Source organism: Rhopalosiphum padi, chromosome 2, assembly GCF_020882245.1.
Source record: "Rhopalosiphum padi isolate XX-2018 chromosome 2, ASM2088224v1, whole genome shotgun sequence".
Lineage (NCBI taxonomy): Eukaryota > Metazoa > Arthropoda > Insecta > Hemiptera > Aphididae > Rhopalosiphum > Rhopalosiphum padi.
This window is the reverse complement of record NC_083598.1, coordinates 25,519,559-25,540,137: the sequence shown is the minus strand read 5'-3', so window position 1 is coordinate 25,540,137 and position 20,579 is coordinate 25,519,559. Positions and strand designations below refer to the sequence as shown.

General features: G+C 31.2%; 1 protein-coding gene across 3 annotated transcripts; it reads right to left on the bottom strand.

Annotated features, from left to right (window-relative positions):
• Positions 1–3,988: 3,988 nt before the first annotated feature.
• Positions 3,989–18,147, bottom strand: LOC132921833 (LIM homeobox transcription factor 1-beta-like). 3 transcript variants are annotated; one of them, XM_060985058.1, is made up of 7 exons: positions 17,746–18,147; positions 9,064–9,256; positions 8,281–8,519; positions 7,160–7,299; positions 6,648–6,849; positions 5,972–6,073; positions 3,989–5,541 (listed from the first exon to the last, which is right to left on the bottom strand). In XM_060985058.1, the coding sequence occupies exons 1-7, from the start codon at positions 17,810–17,812 to the stop codon at positions 5,252–5,254; spliced, it is 1,233 nt and encodes a 410-aa protein (XP_060841041.1). In that variant the 5' UTR covers positions 17,813–18,147; the 3' UTR covers positions 3,989–5,251. The 3 variants fall into 3 exon arrangements, with proteins under 3 accessions (XP_060841041.1, XP_060841042.1, XP_060841043.1); XM_060985059.1 differs by having other exon boundaries at positions 9,064–9,253; positions 17,746–18,146; XM_060985060.1 differs by lacking the exon at positions 5,972–6,073.
• Positions 18,148–20,579: the final 2,432 nt, after the last annotated feature.

The window sequence follows — 20,579 nt, the reverse complement described above, 5'->3', positions numbered from 1 at the left end:
ATGAAAAATACTAGTATATATAAAATAATATATCTAATATAATAGGTACCTTTAAAATTTGAATAATAAGCTATACTAACATTACTAACTTCACTTTAACTTCAACTTCAATATAATCATTACGTTTCGAATGTGGTTTTCTATGGATTATCATTTATCAGTCAATTTCATTTGTGCATAATGGTTCATTAATTAGATTTGGTGCATGATACCGTATACCTAAGACAACGGGAGTATATGGTTTATAATTACACGTGAGAGTATTTCGCGGTACAGCTGTTAAGTTTAAATATTTAATAATTTCACTAATTTCACTATATAGACAAATTTATTATAGTTATAACTACTAACTGAAAAGTCGTAGAATGGATCTAAAATATTTTGCAATGTTCTTAAAACAAACTGAAATCTATATTTATATGAAATTCATTTAAATTTAATCAGAAGTAACTAAATCAAATTAACATTTCGAAAATTACGTAAAAACTTTATTACTAGCTACTCCCAGTTCAGGTAACTTATTTTAAATTTTTAAACTTTTTATAAAAATGTAACACCTTGATTTTTTCTTCTAAAGTTAGATGTTCTCGTTTAGACACCATAGAAACTATGCACTTTGAAACACTTTCTATTGATAATTATACGAGTACATGCATTGACGATAAAATTCATAGACCCGCCGTATTTATCGTGTTGTCGTAAAAGTTCGATAAGATCAAGTTGATTACATAAATAATGTGGCATTTTTCTATCTAGGATACGTCTTTATGGTGTATTTTTCTAAATAATTGGGAAAAACCGTACAAAAAATATTTATATTTTGATCGTCATGTAGAGTGCCCGCTAATTACATGACTGTATTAAACTATTAAAGCTTAATTTTTACCACACCACGTCTTGACGGGACTGGACTAAAAGATCTACATTCTACATAAAGGCAATTTACGGAAGTTTATCTGTACATACTATGCTATGTATGTAGCCTATGTTTAACTTAAAGGCTGTGGCCACAGTGCCACACCATTATAGAAAATACATCGATACGCGGCGTCGTATCTATTATGAAGCGCCACATGCGTCGTAGTAAATTATGGGTTACGGGAACGGGCACACGAGTAACGCGCTTTTAGACTTTTAGAGGACGTCATATCCGCATGTGTTGTCTTCGTCTTACTATAACGTAAGTACCTACATCATAGCAAATTTGTGTTCAACAGAACTCATTTTATGTCGTTAGCTTAAAAATATTGGAGTCAATTTACCTATTATCAATCTTAAAGGTAATATCAACTAATAATAATTATTTAAGCTATTTCGTAGGCTTTTATCTATGTTTTCATTTAAAGCTATATACAATATTAAAACTTTAAAATACTCATAAATCATTTTAAAATGAGAATATAAATAAAAATCTACGTGATTTCCTAGATAATATTCTTACCTTTAAGTTTGATTATGGGTAAATGGACTCCAATATTAAAGCTAACAAAGTAACAACATAAAATTGGTTCTGGTGAACACAAATTTGCTATGATATACGTTAGTAATACGGAGATAACACATGCGTGTGTGATGTCCTCTTAACCGGACGTCGAATATATCAGCGTCCAAATTAAATTTGTGTTGTTTCAAATGTGAACGTCAGCCACGTGGTCACATTATGGGCGTACTTTTTTATCCAGACGACCACCTGTACACGTGTCTTATAATATTTTTTAAAAGTATTATAATATAATAAAAATATTTAAAAGTTTTTTAATATGAAAGCATATAATATAATATAATATTGACTGTGATAATAATATATTAATATGTTAATAAATTCCAGTTAAATATGTGTACTAATTGAAAAATATGGAGCAGACAAATTCGATGAAATTGAGCAAAATCCAATTTTCTAATGATGAGTTATCAAATGAATATAATATACAAACATAGAAAGTTTTCATTATCTAAATCCAAATTCACAATCGTATTTTTACGCAACTAATATAATTTAATTGAAAAAGTATAATATTATAATAGGTATTTCTAGACAAGTTTAATTTTAATATCGTCAATTATTATATAGTACACACTTAATTTTATTATTTTTTAAATATTTCTTTTTAATAATATACTTCAAAATAAAATACTAAAATAATAATCTTTATAAGAGAAACTTTTACTACAAAATTACTTACTTTACCTCAACATCATCACTATAGTAATCCCTCTAAAGGGATATGAAATTGCATATTTTTTCCATGTATTCTATTTATAATAGCTAAGTAGGTGAGTTAAAAATTTGTTTTATTTGTAAGTTTTTACTTTGAACAACCTTTTTTGCATATTTTTCAAGAATAGCATATTAATGATTTTTTGTGCATATAAATGCATTTTTAGTAAATTTATGTTTGTTTTTAATTTTAATACATTTACCCGGCAGAATAATAATTGAACTGATTACAAAACCTGTAGTTTCAAATGTTATTGATTGTTACAATGAAACAATGTACCTACCGTGTATCATTTGGGGGTATGAAAAAATAATAATAATTAAATATTAGTGTCACAATATTTAGAAAAATAAAAATATTTTTTTGATTTATAGAAATGTTTCCAGTTATAATAATATCCGATCGTCGTTTAGTTATGTGTTGAAAATATTCAAATGTTCAATGCAACAAATTTAATATTGATTTACATAGATGATGTATTTATTTTTTTAGTTGTAAAATAATTTAATAAATAATAATAATTGTTAAGTAAAAATAATAGATATTTAATAGTATAATAATATAAAACAATTTGTATGCATATTTTAGTTTTTTTTTTTGTATTTATTGCCAATTTTACCTCCTATACCTTCTCATCCTTATATATCAGTTTATCACACATTGACGGGCCATATGGGCATATGGCTGTATGATCGCATAGCGGTATTTTAATATCATTATTGGTATTCAATAAAAGTTCGTCAAATGATCTAACTGACATGCGGAAGTAGGTAGTTTAAACATTTTGCCGGATCTTCTCGTAGTTTTTTGTACACCTTCGCATTATGATCGTACATAATTTATTTATTTTTTTTTATTACCTAATATTCCGTTTTTGTTTCATGTATTAATGTGATAAAGAACCAAACTGGTACCAAACATAAAAAACCGCGTGGTAATAACTTCTTATATTATTCTTTACTACCAAGCATATACAAAACTCTATGATGACAAATTTTTAACGGTTAGGTTATCGATGTTCGTGTGCCCGCTTCAAAAAGTAGGTACGTCCGTTGTAACGTACGCATTAATTACTTTCGTGTGGCCCCAGCCTAATCAGAGAACAAAAAGCACGACAGTATATTAACCTGTATTATACAAAGTTTATTTTATGATACATTGATACGATATTATTATTATGGTAATATGTATTTTACTCTCAGAGCAATGTGAAATGTTGATTTAATTTTTAACAAAAAAAATTTCAATTTCTATTACCATATTAATTGACATTTAATCATTATAAATTATTATATTTATTATTGAAACATCTTTGTAAAATCATTACATTCATCGGCTCGTCGCTCCTCTCTGCAGAATCTAAAATCAACTAAAAATAAAAAAAACTAACAAATATCAGTGGTTTTAGATTCATATTATGTTGTTGAAAGTGATTTTTAGTAATACGATTTCTCTATATCCAATTTCCAAAACTTTTTCAACTGTCGATTTGGCATAATATAGTTTGATACTTTGTCAAAAATTAGGCAAGTATATTGTTTTATTATTGTTCTCAATGTTCTACATTTCTAAAAGTCGTCTGCAATTTTCCAATATTTCAAAATATCCTCACAATATATAATCTAGAAATTCACAAGAGTATCTTATATAGAGCTCGTCTTTACTATCTATTTTGTTGCCTATTGTTGTTATTTAGGCCTGAAAGTTTAACAAACTTGTACATAATTGGCATATGTCACTTGATTAGATTTCCCGTCAAAACTCATTGATATCTTTTAATATTTTAATTAATAGCACAAACAATAACAATATATATTACATAGTATTATATTCTGATTAGCATTTTTTTTTTTATTTACGATTTCATTAATCGTTTACACTGTATTTTCACATATTAAATAACTAGGTAGCTAAACGTTTGTCTGACTTGTGGATTTAAGTGCACTAAATAAGTTTACAAAATTACATACGTATAAATATAAGTAGGTAAACATAAAATGAGTTGACAATAATTTCAAATGGACATTATTCATTATAACCACAATAAATACCACATCGTTATTGATTAGTATATATATAGCTTGTATGTGTACCTATTTATATATATTTATAGTATATTAGTATATACTATAGGTCTGTATACCTACCTAACATAAATATATTAATTTAAGTAAATGTTCATAGTTTTTACTACAGTGAAACTACATTACTATATGTATTAATTATTCGTCTAGATTTCAAATTAAATAATGCGCGATAAAATACAATTAACATCAATAAAACAGTACGACAGTATATACACACGTACATATATATATATATTCAATAATAATCATATTATACAGAAGTTACAACACACTTATAATTTCTTAGACCTAAGCAAATAACCACTCGGAGACAGTAAACTTTGGTATAGAGGGCTCTTTTAAAACCGCGTATTACATACAAGTCTTTAGTAATGGACTAAAATGAGATAATATACGATACAAAAACGGTACAGTAATCGATCGAGTTAGTAACGTATATTGGTATATTACATGTTTGACTTTGGCAATACGACGTTAATAATAGTATGCAGCATGCACGGTGAATGACATCGTACACGAGCCACGAGGCGCAATAGGAATAAAATTGACAAAATGCATTTCTGTTACACTCCGCAGCAGTGCAGTGTACATGATGGTACAGACAGAATACAATAAACATTGTACGTTTTTCAAGAATATTATTAAACGGGTAGTGTGTGAATGTGAAGAGATTAAACTATGCTGATGATGAAGTAAGGTAAGTATATATATATATATATATATAAATAAATAAATAATAATATGTAATATTAATGTAGGACAGTGAGACGAAGACACGACTCTAACCCATCGATCGAGTCCAACCAATTTCCGACGACACGGTAACCACCTGTATTTACGATGGACGATATATAACCATATATGATACAATACTAATAATAATAATAATCGCGCGCTATACGAGTGTGGGCGTGTACGATATACAATAGAAATATAATATACTGTTTAATGGTCGCTACTGTTGAAGTACGAGTTTTGCATCAGATACAGTTTGTCGATCGGGTTGATCTGCTGGCCCGGCACCACGGACGCGGCACCGCCCACGTGATGGTGATGGTGGTGGTGGTGGTGATGGTGATTCGGGTGGTGTACGTTTTGGCTGAGGGTCCCGTGGTGGACGGACAGGTCTAGTGACATGGTGTCGGAGCCGATCTCGTCCGCCGCCGTGGTGCTGCCGTCCAGGGACACGTCCGAACTGCAGAAACTGTCCACAGAGTGTTCGCCGGTGTACGTACCTGTGGCAACCGAAAAATATTTTAATATCGCTGTGTGTCGTAGACGCATAGAAGACATCGAGTGTTATAAAATAAGACCCGCGATCGGGTAGATTTAGGGGAGGATCATGAGGGGGGTTGTAATGCGAGGGCGCAGACAAGTGTGCGGACGGGAGAGCCTTTCATAACAATACGCGGCAAACTTGTTTGTGCAGCAGCTGCAGCGTACGATTAAAACACGATCTCATAATATTATATATTTTGTACGCTGAGTCGCTGAACGATATAAATATACACATTTCAGATATCGACGTGCAATACGCGTTTGATACGTTTTGTAATCAGCTGCTCCGCGGTTGCAGTTTAATTTCCGATGCAGAATGCAATAGCCTTTCACGAATAAACGCGGCGGTTCTCGACATTATATTATTATCACGCGAATGTTATTTACCTTCGGGCGAGTACGGTATGTTGGGGTTCAGCGGCTGGCTGTTCTGATAGTTCGAGTCGCTGCTGTCGTGCATGCTCAGCGTACTCAAGCTCAAGTAATGATCTACAGACAAAAACAGACGCACGTTTACACTTGACTTTACCTAACAATGCATTTGTTTAGAATACGTACAGTTCTTAAACATCACGCAGAATGCAGATGTTTAACAACTACACATATACATAATCAATTAATTTATCACTAAAAAAAAAAATGAATGATACAATGAAACCTACGGCAGTGCAATGTTTAAAAGGTACCTGAAGATGATATGAGATGGGGTATAAATTAAATGAAAATGTGCAATGAGTAAGCAATGAGCTTGCATCATATAATAATTGTTAATTTACTATGATGGGAATCGTAATGAACACCTATTTAGCTGTTTAAAATATATCTAAGAAAATTCCTACTTTTAAGTTGTAGTATATACTAGTATGTCGTAAGTAAAAGGCTATCAAATTCTTCTTTAACGTAAGTCATATTTTACGATTTATATAAGCTGTATGTGTGTATAATGTCATACCAAAATATCATATTAGTTTTTCATCATGTCAATAATTGATTAAAATATGATTAAATATCTATGTCTAATATTATTTGAAACAACTATACAATATTATATGACTTTTATTACCTCCAGAACACACGCTAGACGTGGTATTTGTAGCGTGTTCAGTTTCATTTTTGTCCGTATTGTTAGCGTTATTATTGTTGGTATTTTTATCGTCCTGTTTACTCTTTCTTTGGATTTTTTTCATTTTGGCTCTCTGATTTTGAAACCATACTTGCACGACTCGCACACTTAAACCCGTGTCTTTAGCCAGCGCTTCTCGTACCTGCAGATCATAAATTGCGTATAAAACATAATATAAAAGTTACAGTGTTAAGCACAATAAAGTAAACGTGATGACAAAAATGTATAAAACCCGTTGGATTTAAACGTCTGAGTTTAAGGCTGTTTCCATCATTACCCTATATCATTTAAAAAATACAAAATAAGGATTATTATGACTAACTAATAACTTATGGAGCATGCACATTTAATACATGTTATTTTTATATGTGTCTTTAATCGTTTTAATACTGTGCCCAACTGTACATACACATATTATATGAATGCCAATTATTATAACAACACGAACTTACTTTTCTACAAGGTTTTGGACTGACTTCGAACGAAGCTTTGAACTGCCGTCGTTGTACAGAAGTCAATATGGTTCTGGGTCTTTTCGGACCACGACGGCCGTCTCGAGGCCTACAATTCTCGTCCAAAGTTAAACTGTCATCTGAACAAAAACAACGACAAAATGTAATAATTCGTAATATTTCATTTAAACATATAATTGAAGGTAATACGTAATTGTGACTGATAATACTATAGTAAATGACACATGTATACATTTGTGTGATGAATGTCGGATCAAAACAATTTGTTAATATAACAACCATTTCTCCTCACACAATCACATTATGTCATAACCAAATACAAAAAACTCAAAATTGTTAGCTGCAATATTATCTACCCAGAAAATATACCCACAAAACCAGCTACTGTACGCTAACAAATCGTTATTAAATTTTTATCACGAGGAACTTTTGTAATTTTACTACATTTTTAATTTACTTAAATCAACTTAAAAATAAAAATACGACTCTTGGCATTGTTAACTGACCAATGGAAATTTAGTATGTGTATCTTTATATTGGAAAAATGTACCAACCAACGATTCCTATAATGAATAATTCTTAGGTGTGACATTGCAGCGAAATTATACAGTTGTATAATTTAATAATTTGAGACCATACAAGAGCAAAGTTTTAAATCATCGAGATATACCATTATAGTCTGCGACTATACGCCCACAATAACATATATATATATTATTTATAAAAATAGCTCTGCAACCAAAATACTATAATACTCTAATAACTCATATACATTATGTAAGTAATAAATTATATAGCATATTTTCTTAGTGTTTGTTCCCGTCAATGAGTTTTTTTATTGAAATATTCAAATATAGTATCTATTATCTAGTTAGGTCACATATAGTCTAGACAGAAAGTTTTGCATCAGAAGTCAAGTATATAAGACTAAAATATGGTAATAATAGGGGGGAGTATATACGTATATACAATATACCTACATATACCTATGTATATCGAGGACCAACACGCCAAAACTAAGCTAAATTTAGTTATGTCTAAAAATCTAAAACAGGTATGTCTATAGTTAGGTATATACTTGTATTATTATAGGTAGATACCTGGTTGAGGACTTCCAACGGACTGTTGCATGAGAAATATTTCTTTTTCGAAGTCTGTGCGGCAGAACAGTTGCCCGCCTCCAGCTTTGACCACATACTGCTGACCTTTTTGTAATGGTTGCATGCAAGCCACGCACGCGAAACATCCCACGTGATAGACGTGACTGGGCCCGGCGCGCATTACCAACTCTCTGGCTCCCAAAGGCTCGCCACACCGACCGCATTTGACTCCAAATAGTCTGAAATAAACATAAGACACGTTACTCGCGTACTCGCCACAAAGTCTTTATAAAAGCAGTTAGTATTGGTATTCGGTCGCAATTCACTTTCATGTTAGAGCTAACAAACACCGTGATTGGCACACCGCTGAACGTAAATTTGCATAGCTATTTTGATATATTTGTTTGGCGTGGGCCGAAGGAGTCTCGCGGGAATTGGTAAGTACCGATTCGTCGATCGTGTCGTACAAAGAGCTAACTCGTATCGTTTACCTACACGCTGGTGTAGACGTGTAGTTACTGAATGTGCATTACTGCAAATCGGAATCTTTACGTTGTGGGTCACTAGTTTACTAATCAATAATAGAATGGGTATATACTATATATATATATATACATATAGAAATATACTAAATATACTAAATATAGGTACTAAATACCGACATGCGGTGTGACGTCGCGGCAGACGATGTATTTTATACGTGCAGTATAATAATATATCATATATATGTAGTGCATTTATAAAGTCATGGGGACCGATAGTAGTTGTATAGTTCCGAGTTACCTGTCATAATCGTTTTTGCAGTACAATCCATTGTGCCGGTAGTAGCACGACTTGGCCAGTGGGACGCCGCACGCGGTACACGTGACGCAATGCTCGTGCCAGCTGCTCGTACCAACACGCATCAGGAACCTGTCCACGATCTTCGAACCGCAGCCCTCGCAACTCGCCGGGCCGTCGCCACAGTCGCCGTCTGCTGGCAACAACAAATAATAAATACCACTCAATTATTGATTTATATGCGATTTTTTCCGTGTACCACACGCTTACGACCGGAATAGCGAACGTAAAACGTATCGTGATAATAAAAAATTCATTGTATTACGTACCAATAGCGATACTGTACGACTATAGGTAGCACAGGGGTCAAAACACCCGAAAACGATAAGTAGACAGTAGACGTATCGACTTTTGAACGTTTTAGGCATTTCAATTAATATAATATATTCATGAAGAGCATTATTATGCCGTGTATGACATACAATCAAACTGTACTCTTAAGTAAGTACTATACGCAGAGAGGTCGAAGTTACCGATGTACGGAAAACGATAGAAGAAAAATTAAAAAGGCCACGGAAAAAATGCTTTGTAATTCTTTGTCCTTTTATGGCACACAAAGCTTTTACCACATTTGCTTGGTCAATGATCGTTATGTTTTGATGTAATGTTTTTTTAGTGAGTACCTCTCCCATATTTTATTTCAGAGATGATTTTTTTTTTTAATACATCCAATGAATTTTGAAATCTCTATTCAAATGATTAAATAATATAAAATAAAACAATTAATAATACATTAATTTTTGAAGACTAGATGTCAAAGAATCAAACATACTGCCAGATGAATAATCAGTTTTTGGATAAAGTAACCGGGTGAAATATAAAATATTATATAGACGTACCTATCTAATGGGTAAACGTGACCCGCCGCCACCTGCGTAACGGGCAAGTATTTAATAATATGGTATAAAATAATTTGAGTGAACAATAAACACGTCAAAAAGGATATTCAGAGAAGCTATAATACAACTTATTCTTAGATAACTATTACGTGTTGATGCACGAAACGTGAGAAATATATGTAATAAACATTCTACAAATAGACGATTATAGTCATAATTTTATAATCTTGGTGATTTTCAATATTTAAACTTTATCAATTATTATCATATTGATATAATAGACATGATGAGTGGATTGAATAATGAAATTTGAATACAAATAATATAATCTTGAAAATAATATCAATATTTATAAACCATTAAAATTATATCATATTTATTAATCTGGTAACGAAGAAATGTATAACATTTATGAATAAAAATTTATATATTATTAACCGAATTAAAAAAAAAATGATCTATACAGTATAGGCTTTTAATTATTAATCAAAACGACATTTAAATTATTATGTTTTGAATATAATGTCCGTTGGAGCCGAATAATCAAACATATAGTACAATGATTTTTTCTACTTATTAGGTCACATGATTAACTAACTTAAGTTAATTAATCATGCTAGGTCAGACTAAAGTTTGTGATTGTGAGGTGCAAGGTGCAAGGAGAGGTGGTATTCCTAACTTTAAAATCAATTAAATCCTAAAGATGCATTGGAGTAAGTACTTAGAAGTTGGAACATTAAAATCTGACAGAATAATAATTTTTGAAAATGTTAATTTATTATTTAATCAAGAAATATACTTAATTTTATCGAAAATGGGAAATTTGGTGCAGATTACAGATTATAGTGGTATTTTGGATTTTTATCACCTAAGGCCTAGGCAGCTTTATTATGTTAAAAATCCTAAATCAACGATACCTAGTAAACTAATCGTTACAATATTTTCTGAGTTATTTTTTTTATATATTATATAATGTGTATATACAAAACTATGAATATATGTGTAATATAAATATACAACTGTCAAAACTATAATATAAAGATCACATCCCCCTCTAATATTATTTTTTTTCACTTTAAGCCTCGTGTAGTACTTTTATATGATTATATATATCTTATTAAAACCTCTTCCCCCAGTTTACTAGTTTATATACTACAAAGGTACTCAAATGGATTGTCGATATAATATTATATATTATATTATTATACTTTGTACCTAGCTATAAAAATAAAATCGAGAAAAAGTGTAAATGCGTAAATGCTTATGATTTATAGTTTTGTATGTACCTGTTAGCTAGACATATTTTATCAGACCCTTATTTACCGAAATGTTTTATTTTTATAACACTTTCGTTTACGTAAAGATACTGCAATCGTATTTCGGCAGTTTATTATTAGGTATTTTATAAGTTTCTGCCGTTTCCGGTTGTAAAACATAATATATAGGTATATAAATATACAGGTACTTAATTGCTCAATTAGTTTGTGGTCATTGAACACCAGTTTTAGTTAGAATTCGTATTTTATTTTCTCAATGAAGATAGTAAATATCTCATTCAAGTATATTTTAATATAGATACAATAACTGACGTATATTGGGAATAATATCCAATCTCGTCAAAATTTAAGTTTCCAACGCTCATAAAAATATTTGTGAAATTAGGATAAAATTTTTTATATAACTATTGTATGCAAAACTTTTAAGACCCTTGTATAACATTATCAAACCTCAGATATGAATATTAAAAATGTTATGAATTTTTAACTATAATCATAATTTAAAAAATTTCACAATTTAGACAAATGTTTTCAAAACTCCAATTTTAAACTCTGATAAAAAAGTATTGTAGATATCCGCTCAACATTTTTATTGTATTCCAGTATTGGCAATTTATGAGGAACCTTGGGTTTGTGCTTATCGACGTTTAGTAATTATTGGTATTAAGGTAGGTTGATTATAATTTTTCCAAAATATTGCATTTATTATATTACTAATTAATATTTAATTATTATAATAATATGTATAATGTATTTATAGCTTATATCAACTTATAAAATTCAAAATGTAATAACATCTTACTGGTTAATACCGTAAACATTTAAAATAAATCAAGATTGCGTCATTTTGTATAATAATATAATATTATACGGTAAAGTTTCAAGTTCCCACAAATAAGTTGTTTTAAATAAAAAAATTCCGTTTTTATTATTTTTATTTTTTCCAATGATTAAGAATAATAGTGGGAAATTTATATTATTGACCTCTTTTATTTTTAATAATTATATTGATTTTGTCAGTAGAAAAAATATAGAAATTTGAGTTTAAAGCATTTTTAGTACTCCAAAAGAATAAGACACATTTTAAGATCAATACATTTTTCGCTCCTCTCAGAATATAGAAGAATTAGATTTTATATTTACTATTCAAGAAAAATATATTTTTTTAAATAATTAAATTTCATTACATTACTAAAAATTTTGCATAAAAAAATATGCGTTACACAATTCAACATACAATAGGTAAATTTAATTATTAGCATAATATAATGTATCTAATAATTTACAGGTCATAACTATAATAAGTTAGAAGTTAAATAGTTCATTTTTGATAAATCAACAATCTGCATTTGCATTGATACAATACAATAAGAAGTACTGTGGTATACAGTATAATATATATATCATAGCAGGGCGTTGGTGATATCACTCAAGCGTCATTATTTTATTTTATAAAAAGAAAAAAGAAAAAAAAGAGTAAATAATAATAACACATAGTAAATCAGTATAATATGTATAATAAGATATTACGTTAGTTTAATTAAGAAAATCCGTAGGCCATTCTCAGAGGGGTTTCTGGAAGTGATAGTGAAGAGGTTCAAGATGAGAGGATTATAATGTTCACGGAGGCAGTTATGAAATTTATTGTAGTGTTGTTTGGCCATGCCACTTATTAAAATAAAATTTAAAACTTAACGAAATAGGTAATTCTTTCTATGTGCTACGTGCATACGCGATACTACGTTTTTTTGTATTGACAATACAGCCAATATAAGTTTTTACAGGAATGTCGCCATGCAGTGGGCGCATATTCTCGCTTCAGGTGAACCAAACAAATCTTATTCTCACTAACCTCATATTATAAGCTTATTACAAAGCAACTTGATAGATTCCTTAATATAAATAAAAAAACAAATCGATAAATTATGGGTTATACGACTTAACATGGAATATTATCATTGATAATTGATACAAATATTTCATAATAAATGCGATGATAATACGTTACTTAATATAGTTTGTTGCACATTAATGTAGCTGCAATAAACACAAATCTATACATGTTTATAGAACCAGAATAATGTTAAAACTATATGAACTAAATATGAAATTAATTATATATTAAGTTATTCAAATTGCGCCATAAACACGATGTATTGTATACGTAATGAACCCATATGTTTGTATTGTATAATTTCCGTACCCTGCAGGGACTAAAACACTCGGTTGATCCTTTTGTTTTATACATAGTCATATTATCATACGTCTATATACGGTATTTGAGTATTAGTAAAGCACCTAAGTACTTGTTGCACATATATATAAACTTAAACGTTTGCATACATGGATTAAATCACATATTATAATGTTTACTATGTAGCCGTAAATACGATATTTAAATTAATTATCATTTTCTAAAATCTAAACGATTGTGAGAAAAGCACTGATAATTAAAAATTGTTGTTACTATGCGTTTGATTACATATTTGAAGTATCTACAACATATTATATATAGGTAGTTGTTGGTGTATTGTACTCATTAATTATCATATGGTTTTCTCATTACGCTCAATTTAAATTATGATAGAATTTGTGTAACAAATTCACATACAGATAACTTAGTGAGAAAGTCGAACCCAAGTACGTGTATGTGCAGTTATTTCCGTCTTACTAATGTATAACATAAAGCAAGTTATTAGTATTATTATATATTATAAATTAAAAATTAAAATTTAAAAATATTAGAAAATATTAAAAGATGCTCAATAAAATATTATTACCTTTAAATTAGATAGAAGGTTAAAAATGTTAAAATAGAGAATTATTATTATTATGAACGTAAAAATGATAATAATAAAGCATAAAGCCATAAAGGACACTGGAGATTATAAGAAAAAATAATTTATTTATGTTTGTAGTATAGTAGGTAGGTATAACAATATTGCAAAAATGAACTGCGGAAAAAATCATTCACCGTTATGTACTTTATGTGGACTTGATCGTTATCGTAGACGGCATTGATAGTGTGGTTCAACACGCTAGCAAATTCTTTTTTATATTTTAGTCAATTTTACTTTACTTTCCTCGATTAAATATTTAATTTGAATTTTAATGGTCCGTGAAAACTTTATGAATCTAATGAAGCGGCACTCCAGAAATGTAACAATTATAAATGTAAATAGTTTATAATTCCCAAATATTCCAGTAATATATAAACTTTATTGATTACACAATAAAATTTGGCGGTAAAACTCTCAATAGTTCAATACATCACTCATAATTGTATTATTATACACCTAAAGCTATTATTGGATACCCATATATATAAAAAATATTTGATATTTTTTTCACAACACGGAAAAACATTGAATCATCATGCTTTTGATGGTAATCGTTGTTCTAATGTATCAAATATAACGCAAAATGAATTATAAAAATATAAACACTGTTTATCGCGTAACGCAAAATCGGTCAACAAAATACTATAAAAGAAAATATCTATTAATTTTTCAATGTTTGGTTGCTATTGCAATTACTGTAATAATCAGAACAAATTCGGTTAAAAAAAAAATATTTTTCCAGCTCAAAAAAGTATCGCATTAAATGTTAAAAATATTATAATCGTTATTTCGCCTGCATAATTATAAATGATATAACCAATAACAAAGAATTAGGCATGCTGTACTACAGTATTCGAATACCTATAGCTACATCGCGTTTTGGTTTACGTTATTCAAGTTCATAAGTACGCGTCGGACCGAGATGGATTTCATCTGTACGGCGCTTTTTCTCATCGGTACGGTGAAACTATGAACTTAGCATAGCAATGTAAACCGAAAAACGCACGTACGAAATGCCTCCATGAGAAACGGGCCCTAAAGATATGGTAGGTTATAACTATATCACCGATTTCCCGGTATAATTCATAAAGCATATTAATAGGTATGTTTGACCGCATATGTACTAATATACTACTACTTGATAGTACACCTATAGGTACCTATATATTTTTTGAATTAGTCGTATTACAAGTGATTGGATTTAGGTACGTAGATATTTACTGAGTTTAGCTAGTTTAGGGCACATTTCACACAACGGTACAGTACAGTAAACATTTTAAGTTTCAATAAATATAGAGATTTAATTGTTTTTGTTGAATATTGTTAGTAGGTACACGATACACGTATAGATGAGGTTACACCAGAAACAAAAGCATATATTTTATATCAGTGGCATCAATTGTGGGTGCGTGAACGTGTCAATCCCCCCACCCTCAGTCTAATAGTTTATTATATTATTATTATTATATAGCTACTATTAAAAGGTCTATTGGTTATAATAGTTATAATTGTTCCTTGATATTGGCTGGTGCGATTGCGTTTCCTACTTACTCAGAAGCAAAATATATTATATACATGCAATTTAATATTTTTTTATTTATTACCTGACACTCGTACTAAAATATATATATTATTCTGTAAATATTTAATATTATTGTAGCAGTTATGTAACTATAAAGATATTTTGTTGATCGTTTTCGTAAATGTTTATTTTTATATTATTGTTTGTAGACAACTAATTTTATAAATATCTAATAATAGGGCGGATACGGACGAGAAATACCTACCAAATAATCAGTCAATATATTATATCACACCAATTCTAGGAAACAGAATGTCCCGCGCGGCAGCGCGTGTCAAGGTTTGCTTATATTATTATAGTGTAAAAAGCAAAAACCACGGGAATAACAAACATTTATATTATTTTTCAAAAGTCCCGTTAATATTTTCTTCGCCATCTATTAAAATCTGAACTACGTTATTCTGTTATCTGTACTGTCTGCTTTAAGGGCGTAATCGTATTCAATGATGAAATAAAATAGTATATAAAATAAACAATAATTAAAGAAGCTTTCAATGAAACTAGTGTTAAGAGGATGTCAGCGCACTGTTTGTTTTCTCTCTCTAGCCCACGCTCAACATAATAGACAAAACGCACTTACGCAGTCTGAGTAGAACTCACTCAATTTTGGTTCTAGACTAAATATACTTATTATAAAATTAAATTTTGATAATATTTCTGAGTACAAGACGATGAGTTTTTTAAAAAAAATTTAAATTTTGAAAATTTAAAGGTTATTTAAAAATGTTGTAATTTATAGCTATTTTTTAACGATATAATTAACGTTGTATTGTGAATAATGGAAAAAACTCATCGTCTTGTACTCAGAAATATTATCAAAGTTCAATTTTATAATAGGTATATATTATACCTAAATACATTAAATAATAAATAATAAATATATTTACTCAAGAACCAAAATTGAGCGAGTTCTTCTCAGACTGCGTAAATGCGTTTTGTCTATGTTGCGCGTGGGCTAGAGACAGAAAACAAACAGTGTGTGACATCCTCTTAAGCAGACGCTACCCCCTATGACGTCCATCTCTATCTTGCATCATGCGTAATATAAAAATTACGTATTAGATTATTCTTGCTACAGTTTATTTAAAGTTAATATTAGATCAAATAAATAGGCGTAACTATTCCTTTAAGTTAGGAGGTGCTAGATTCCTAAAAATGTTTTATAGCTATTTTTTTTTAATTGCATAAATAATTTATATATTGTTTCTACTTTCTATTGGTGTTTACAAGTTTACAACTGACTTGAATGATTATTCGTTTATAATATGAAACATAATATTTTTTTTACGTTCTAGGCAAAAATAAAGTTAATACTAACATGTTTATAAGCACATACATTTACCCAAAAATTCTGGAAGGGGGTCTGAAGCCCACCCAAGCCATACCACCCTATCCAAGACGCGGAGTTAATACACTGCATACGATATGCGTTACAGTCAGATGAAAAATAGTATCGCATTTGTAATACGTATAATATACTATATAATAATATATCATAATATGTAAGTAGAGATAATTTTTAAGGGGTAATGCGCAAATTTCGACTCACAAAAACAATGAAATCACGCCTACACATCGATTACAATCACTCGAATTGAACGTATACATGCAACGGCTATATAATTATATTTATGATTTTAACTGCTGCAGGTTCATTGTGTATACAGGTGCACTCTCATTTGCACTTATTGCTAATATTTATATAATAGCGGGTACACAATAAATCGAAACTTGGCATGACCAAAGGAATGATAAGGTAATAAGTAATTGAACGATCTCGACCGGGAATAGAAACTCGCGCGCGACTCCTGCAAAAAGACGTCCGCTCCATGCACTTCCGCGCTTTCAAAGGCCATACCCGCTCGTTTGTAACGTATACAAAGGTGGTTGTAATTGGCCATAATAATTGTCCGGTCCCGTCCACTATATGCGCCATATCGCACATATACGATACGTCTCGTAATGTGTATATTATTATAAATTATACACTATAATGTCAATATTTTAATAATAATATATTATGGTTATGTCGTTAGACGGCGACGTGCGTATAATGTTAATAACATATTATATCAAAATATACTCACAGTTGGAGATTCTGGGAAATCCGTCCATGTCCCTGACGACGTGCCGGTGCAGTATGTCCAGCATCATTTGACCGGGCCGGGTTTGAGCCGCGGACGAAACGCACAGCCGGTGCAGTGTGTGTATTTTTACAAGATTGAACGTATTTGGCGGCGGTACACGTCGTCGACGGCGTTAATGCACTGCACCTAATATTAATATCGCGTATACGACGATCTGTGCGTATTATGCGGATGAATAATATGTTGCAGTGTACGCGAAACGACGACGATAATAATAATAATAATTATTATTATTATTGCACAGAACTATAATAATATATTACGGTGTGGTCGTCAATCGTCACCACCGCGTGTCTCGAGGCCGTCGCTGCACCGCTACAACACCACGACTGCACGAGTCGCGTGGGACGGCAACGGCGGCGGCGTCGATGGCGTTAGCGCCCCGAGCACCGGCACGCCCACCGGACGCGTCCGTTGGCGCCCGGGACGACGCGTCGATCGGCCGGCCGGCCAATGGGAGGGGGCGCTGTACTACTAGCCCTTCCCTCCACCCCGCCGCCGCCGCCGCACGACCGCCGAAACCCGCCGCCCGCGCGCAACACCAAGCCGACGCCGTTCTGATTTCGGCGGCGGCGGTGGTGTCGTCGCGTCTCTCGGACGGGGACACACTCACACACACACACACACACACACACACACACACACACACATACACATATATAGTATAGACGAGGTATACACGCGGAAACGCCGCCGTCGTCGATGTCGCCACTCGCCCGCCGCGGCCACCCGTTTTATCGACGTTTGAGTCGCGCAAAGTCGCGGCGGATACAACGCATGTGATATTATATTATTATGTGTGTACACGCGTATACGTATATACCGCCACCGAATACGCGTCGCCGCCCGTCCACCCCGCGGTGCTGCACATGCAGACGTCATGATAATAATATTATAATATATATATATATATGTATGGGCCGCTGCATGTCATTTATTATTATAATACGCTCGGTCCGCTTGATTATATTATAAGTGGATATAACATTGCGCAGCGGTGTGCCGTGGTGTGTCGGACGTCTATCGTATCATCCGTTTGTCGCGCGTTATAGCCTAATATACGAGTATAGGTACCTATTACCTGCCTATATTGACCGACAACGGCGGTATGACGATTGTATACTGATGATGCACGCGCCGTATTATTGAGCGTACCGCGATATACTTGGTTTGTGGTATACATGTGGTATGTGTGCGTGAGCTGCTGTAGCTAATAGTATAGGTACATCAACACGTAAAAACGTCTATTATTGTATAATAAAATTATAATATCCATCATGTAAGATGTAACGTATATGTCATACGAGTTACGACTACACACGAGAAACGTCAAATAGTGTACAAAATGTATATCGTTATCACGGTTTATCCATAATCTAATATACACTATATTATATTACTATGTACGAAACATGTTTTCATGTTATATAGGTGAGGGGTCTCCAAACAGTCCTAACTACTAACATATGGGCCAAAGCGTTTATAAAAACGTTTACAGATTTTAGTTTTATAAGTTTTATAGTATAGATATATATAGGTACATATTATTACATATATATATATATAGAAGTTTGTTTGCGTCAGTATTTTAATTACTATATTTATATATATAGGTATATATAATTTAATAGCTTGTTGCATAATGTGCATATTTATTAGGCGTGCTTATAGAACTATTTCAAAAAACTATAGCCAAGAGAAATTTTTTTGAAAGTTCTTTTTATAAAATTAGCCTCTCTTTCAAAACATAAAAAAAAAGAATTAATTATATTAGTTTTTAGTTAACCTAACCTATACCTACGTATATAATAACACGTATATTATCTACGAGTCATATATAGTAATCTGTATTGGTCGTTAACGCGTGATACGCCGTTGTTATATTTATTGAATAATTGTTTGAATTATTAAAATGTTAGTTATAGCTTTATTTATGCCATTTATGGACAAGAGTGTAAACAAGAGACGTTTAAGTTTGATTTGTGTATTTTCTATCGCAGTGGCATAGTTACGGGGGACCCCCCCCCCCCTTTGGCTCCATAAATACGTATCTAAATGTCTAATAGGTATATACAGTGTGATCACCAATTTAGGGAATACTGAATTTCTCGGCCGGATTATATTGGAATGAATCGAATTTTTTTTACAAACTAGTGGTAGGTAGATAAATACACATTTTCTGATAAATTTCAAATTTTTAACCCTCTCGGTACGCGGCAACCGGTGTTTTTTTTATTTGGGTATTAGACTGATTTTTTTAAAGTCATTTTGATCCATTAACCATGGCTCTAAAACCAAAATTGATTGACTAAGAGCCATTTATATTTTAATAAATAATACATATTTACAATTTATTAAAATGCATATAAAATCATTTATAATTATTTATTTTTTGTTATTTTTTAATATTTTTTTACGTATTTTTTTTATACATGTTATGTAAGATTAACATAATTTGAGTATAAAATAGTAAAGAGTCAAACCTTGATTTTCTTAAATCGAACTGAACTTGAAATTATTTTTTCAAACTCAAACCGAACCGAACCTTCATATATTTGCTACCGAACAGAACCGAACTAAACCTATATAGAATCATATTTTAAGTCGCATTCGAACTCGAACTCAACACTTTTTATTATGTATACATTGTACCTACCTATAAATTGGTATTTCTAAATAATCATTAACAATTTATTTATTTTTTAAAAATAACTTTTGAAGAATTGTACAAATATTTGGTATTTGAACTATCGTGGCCAGTAAGTCTGGTTCAA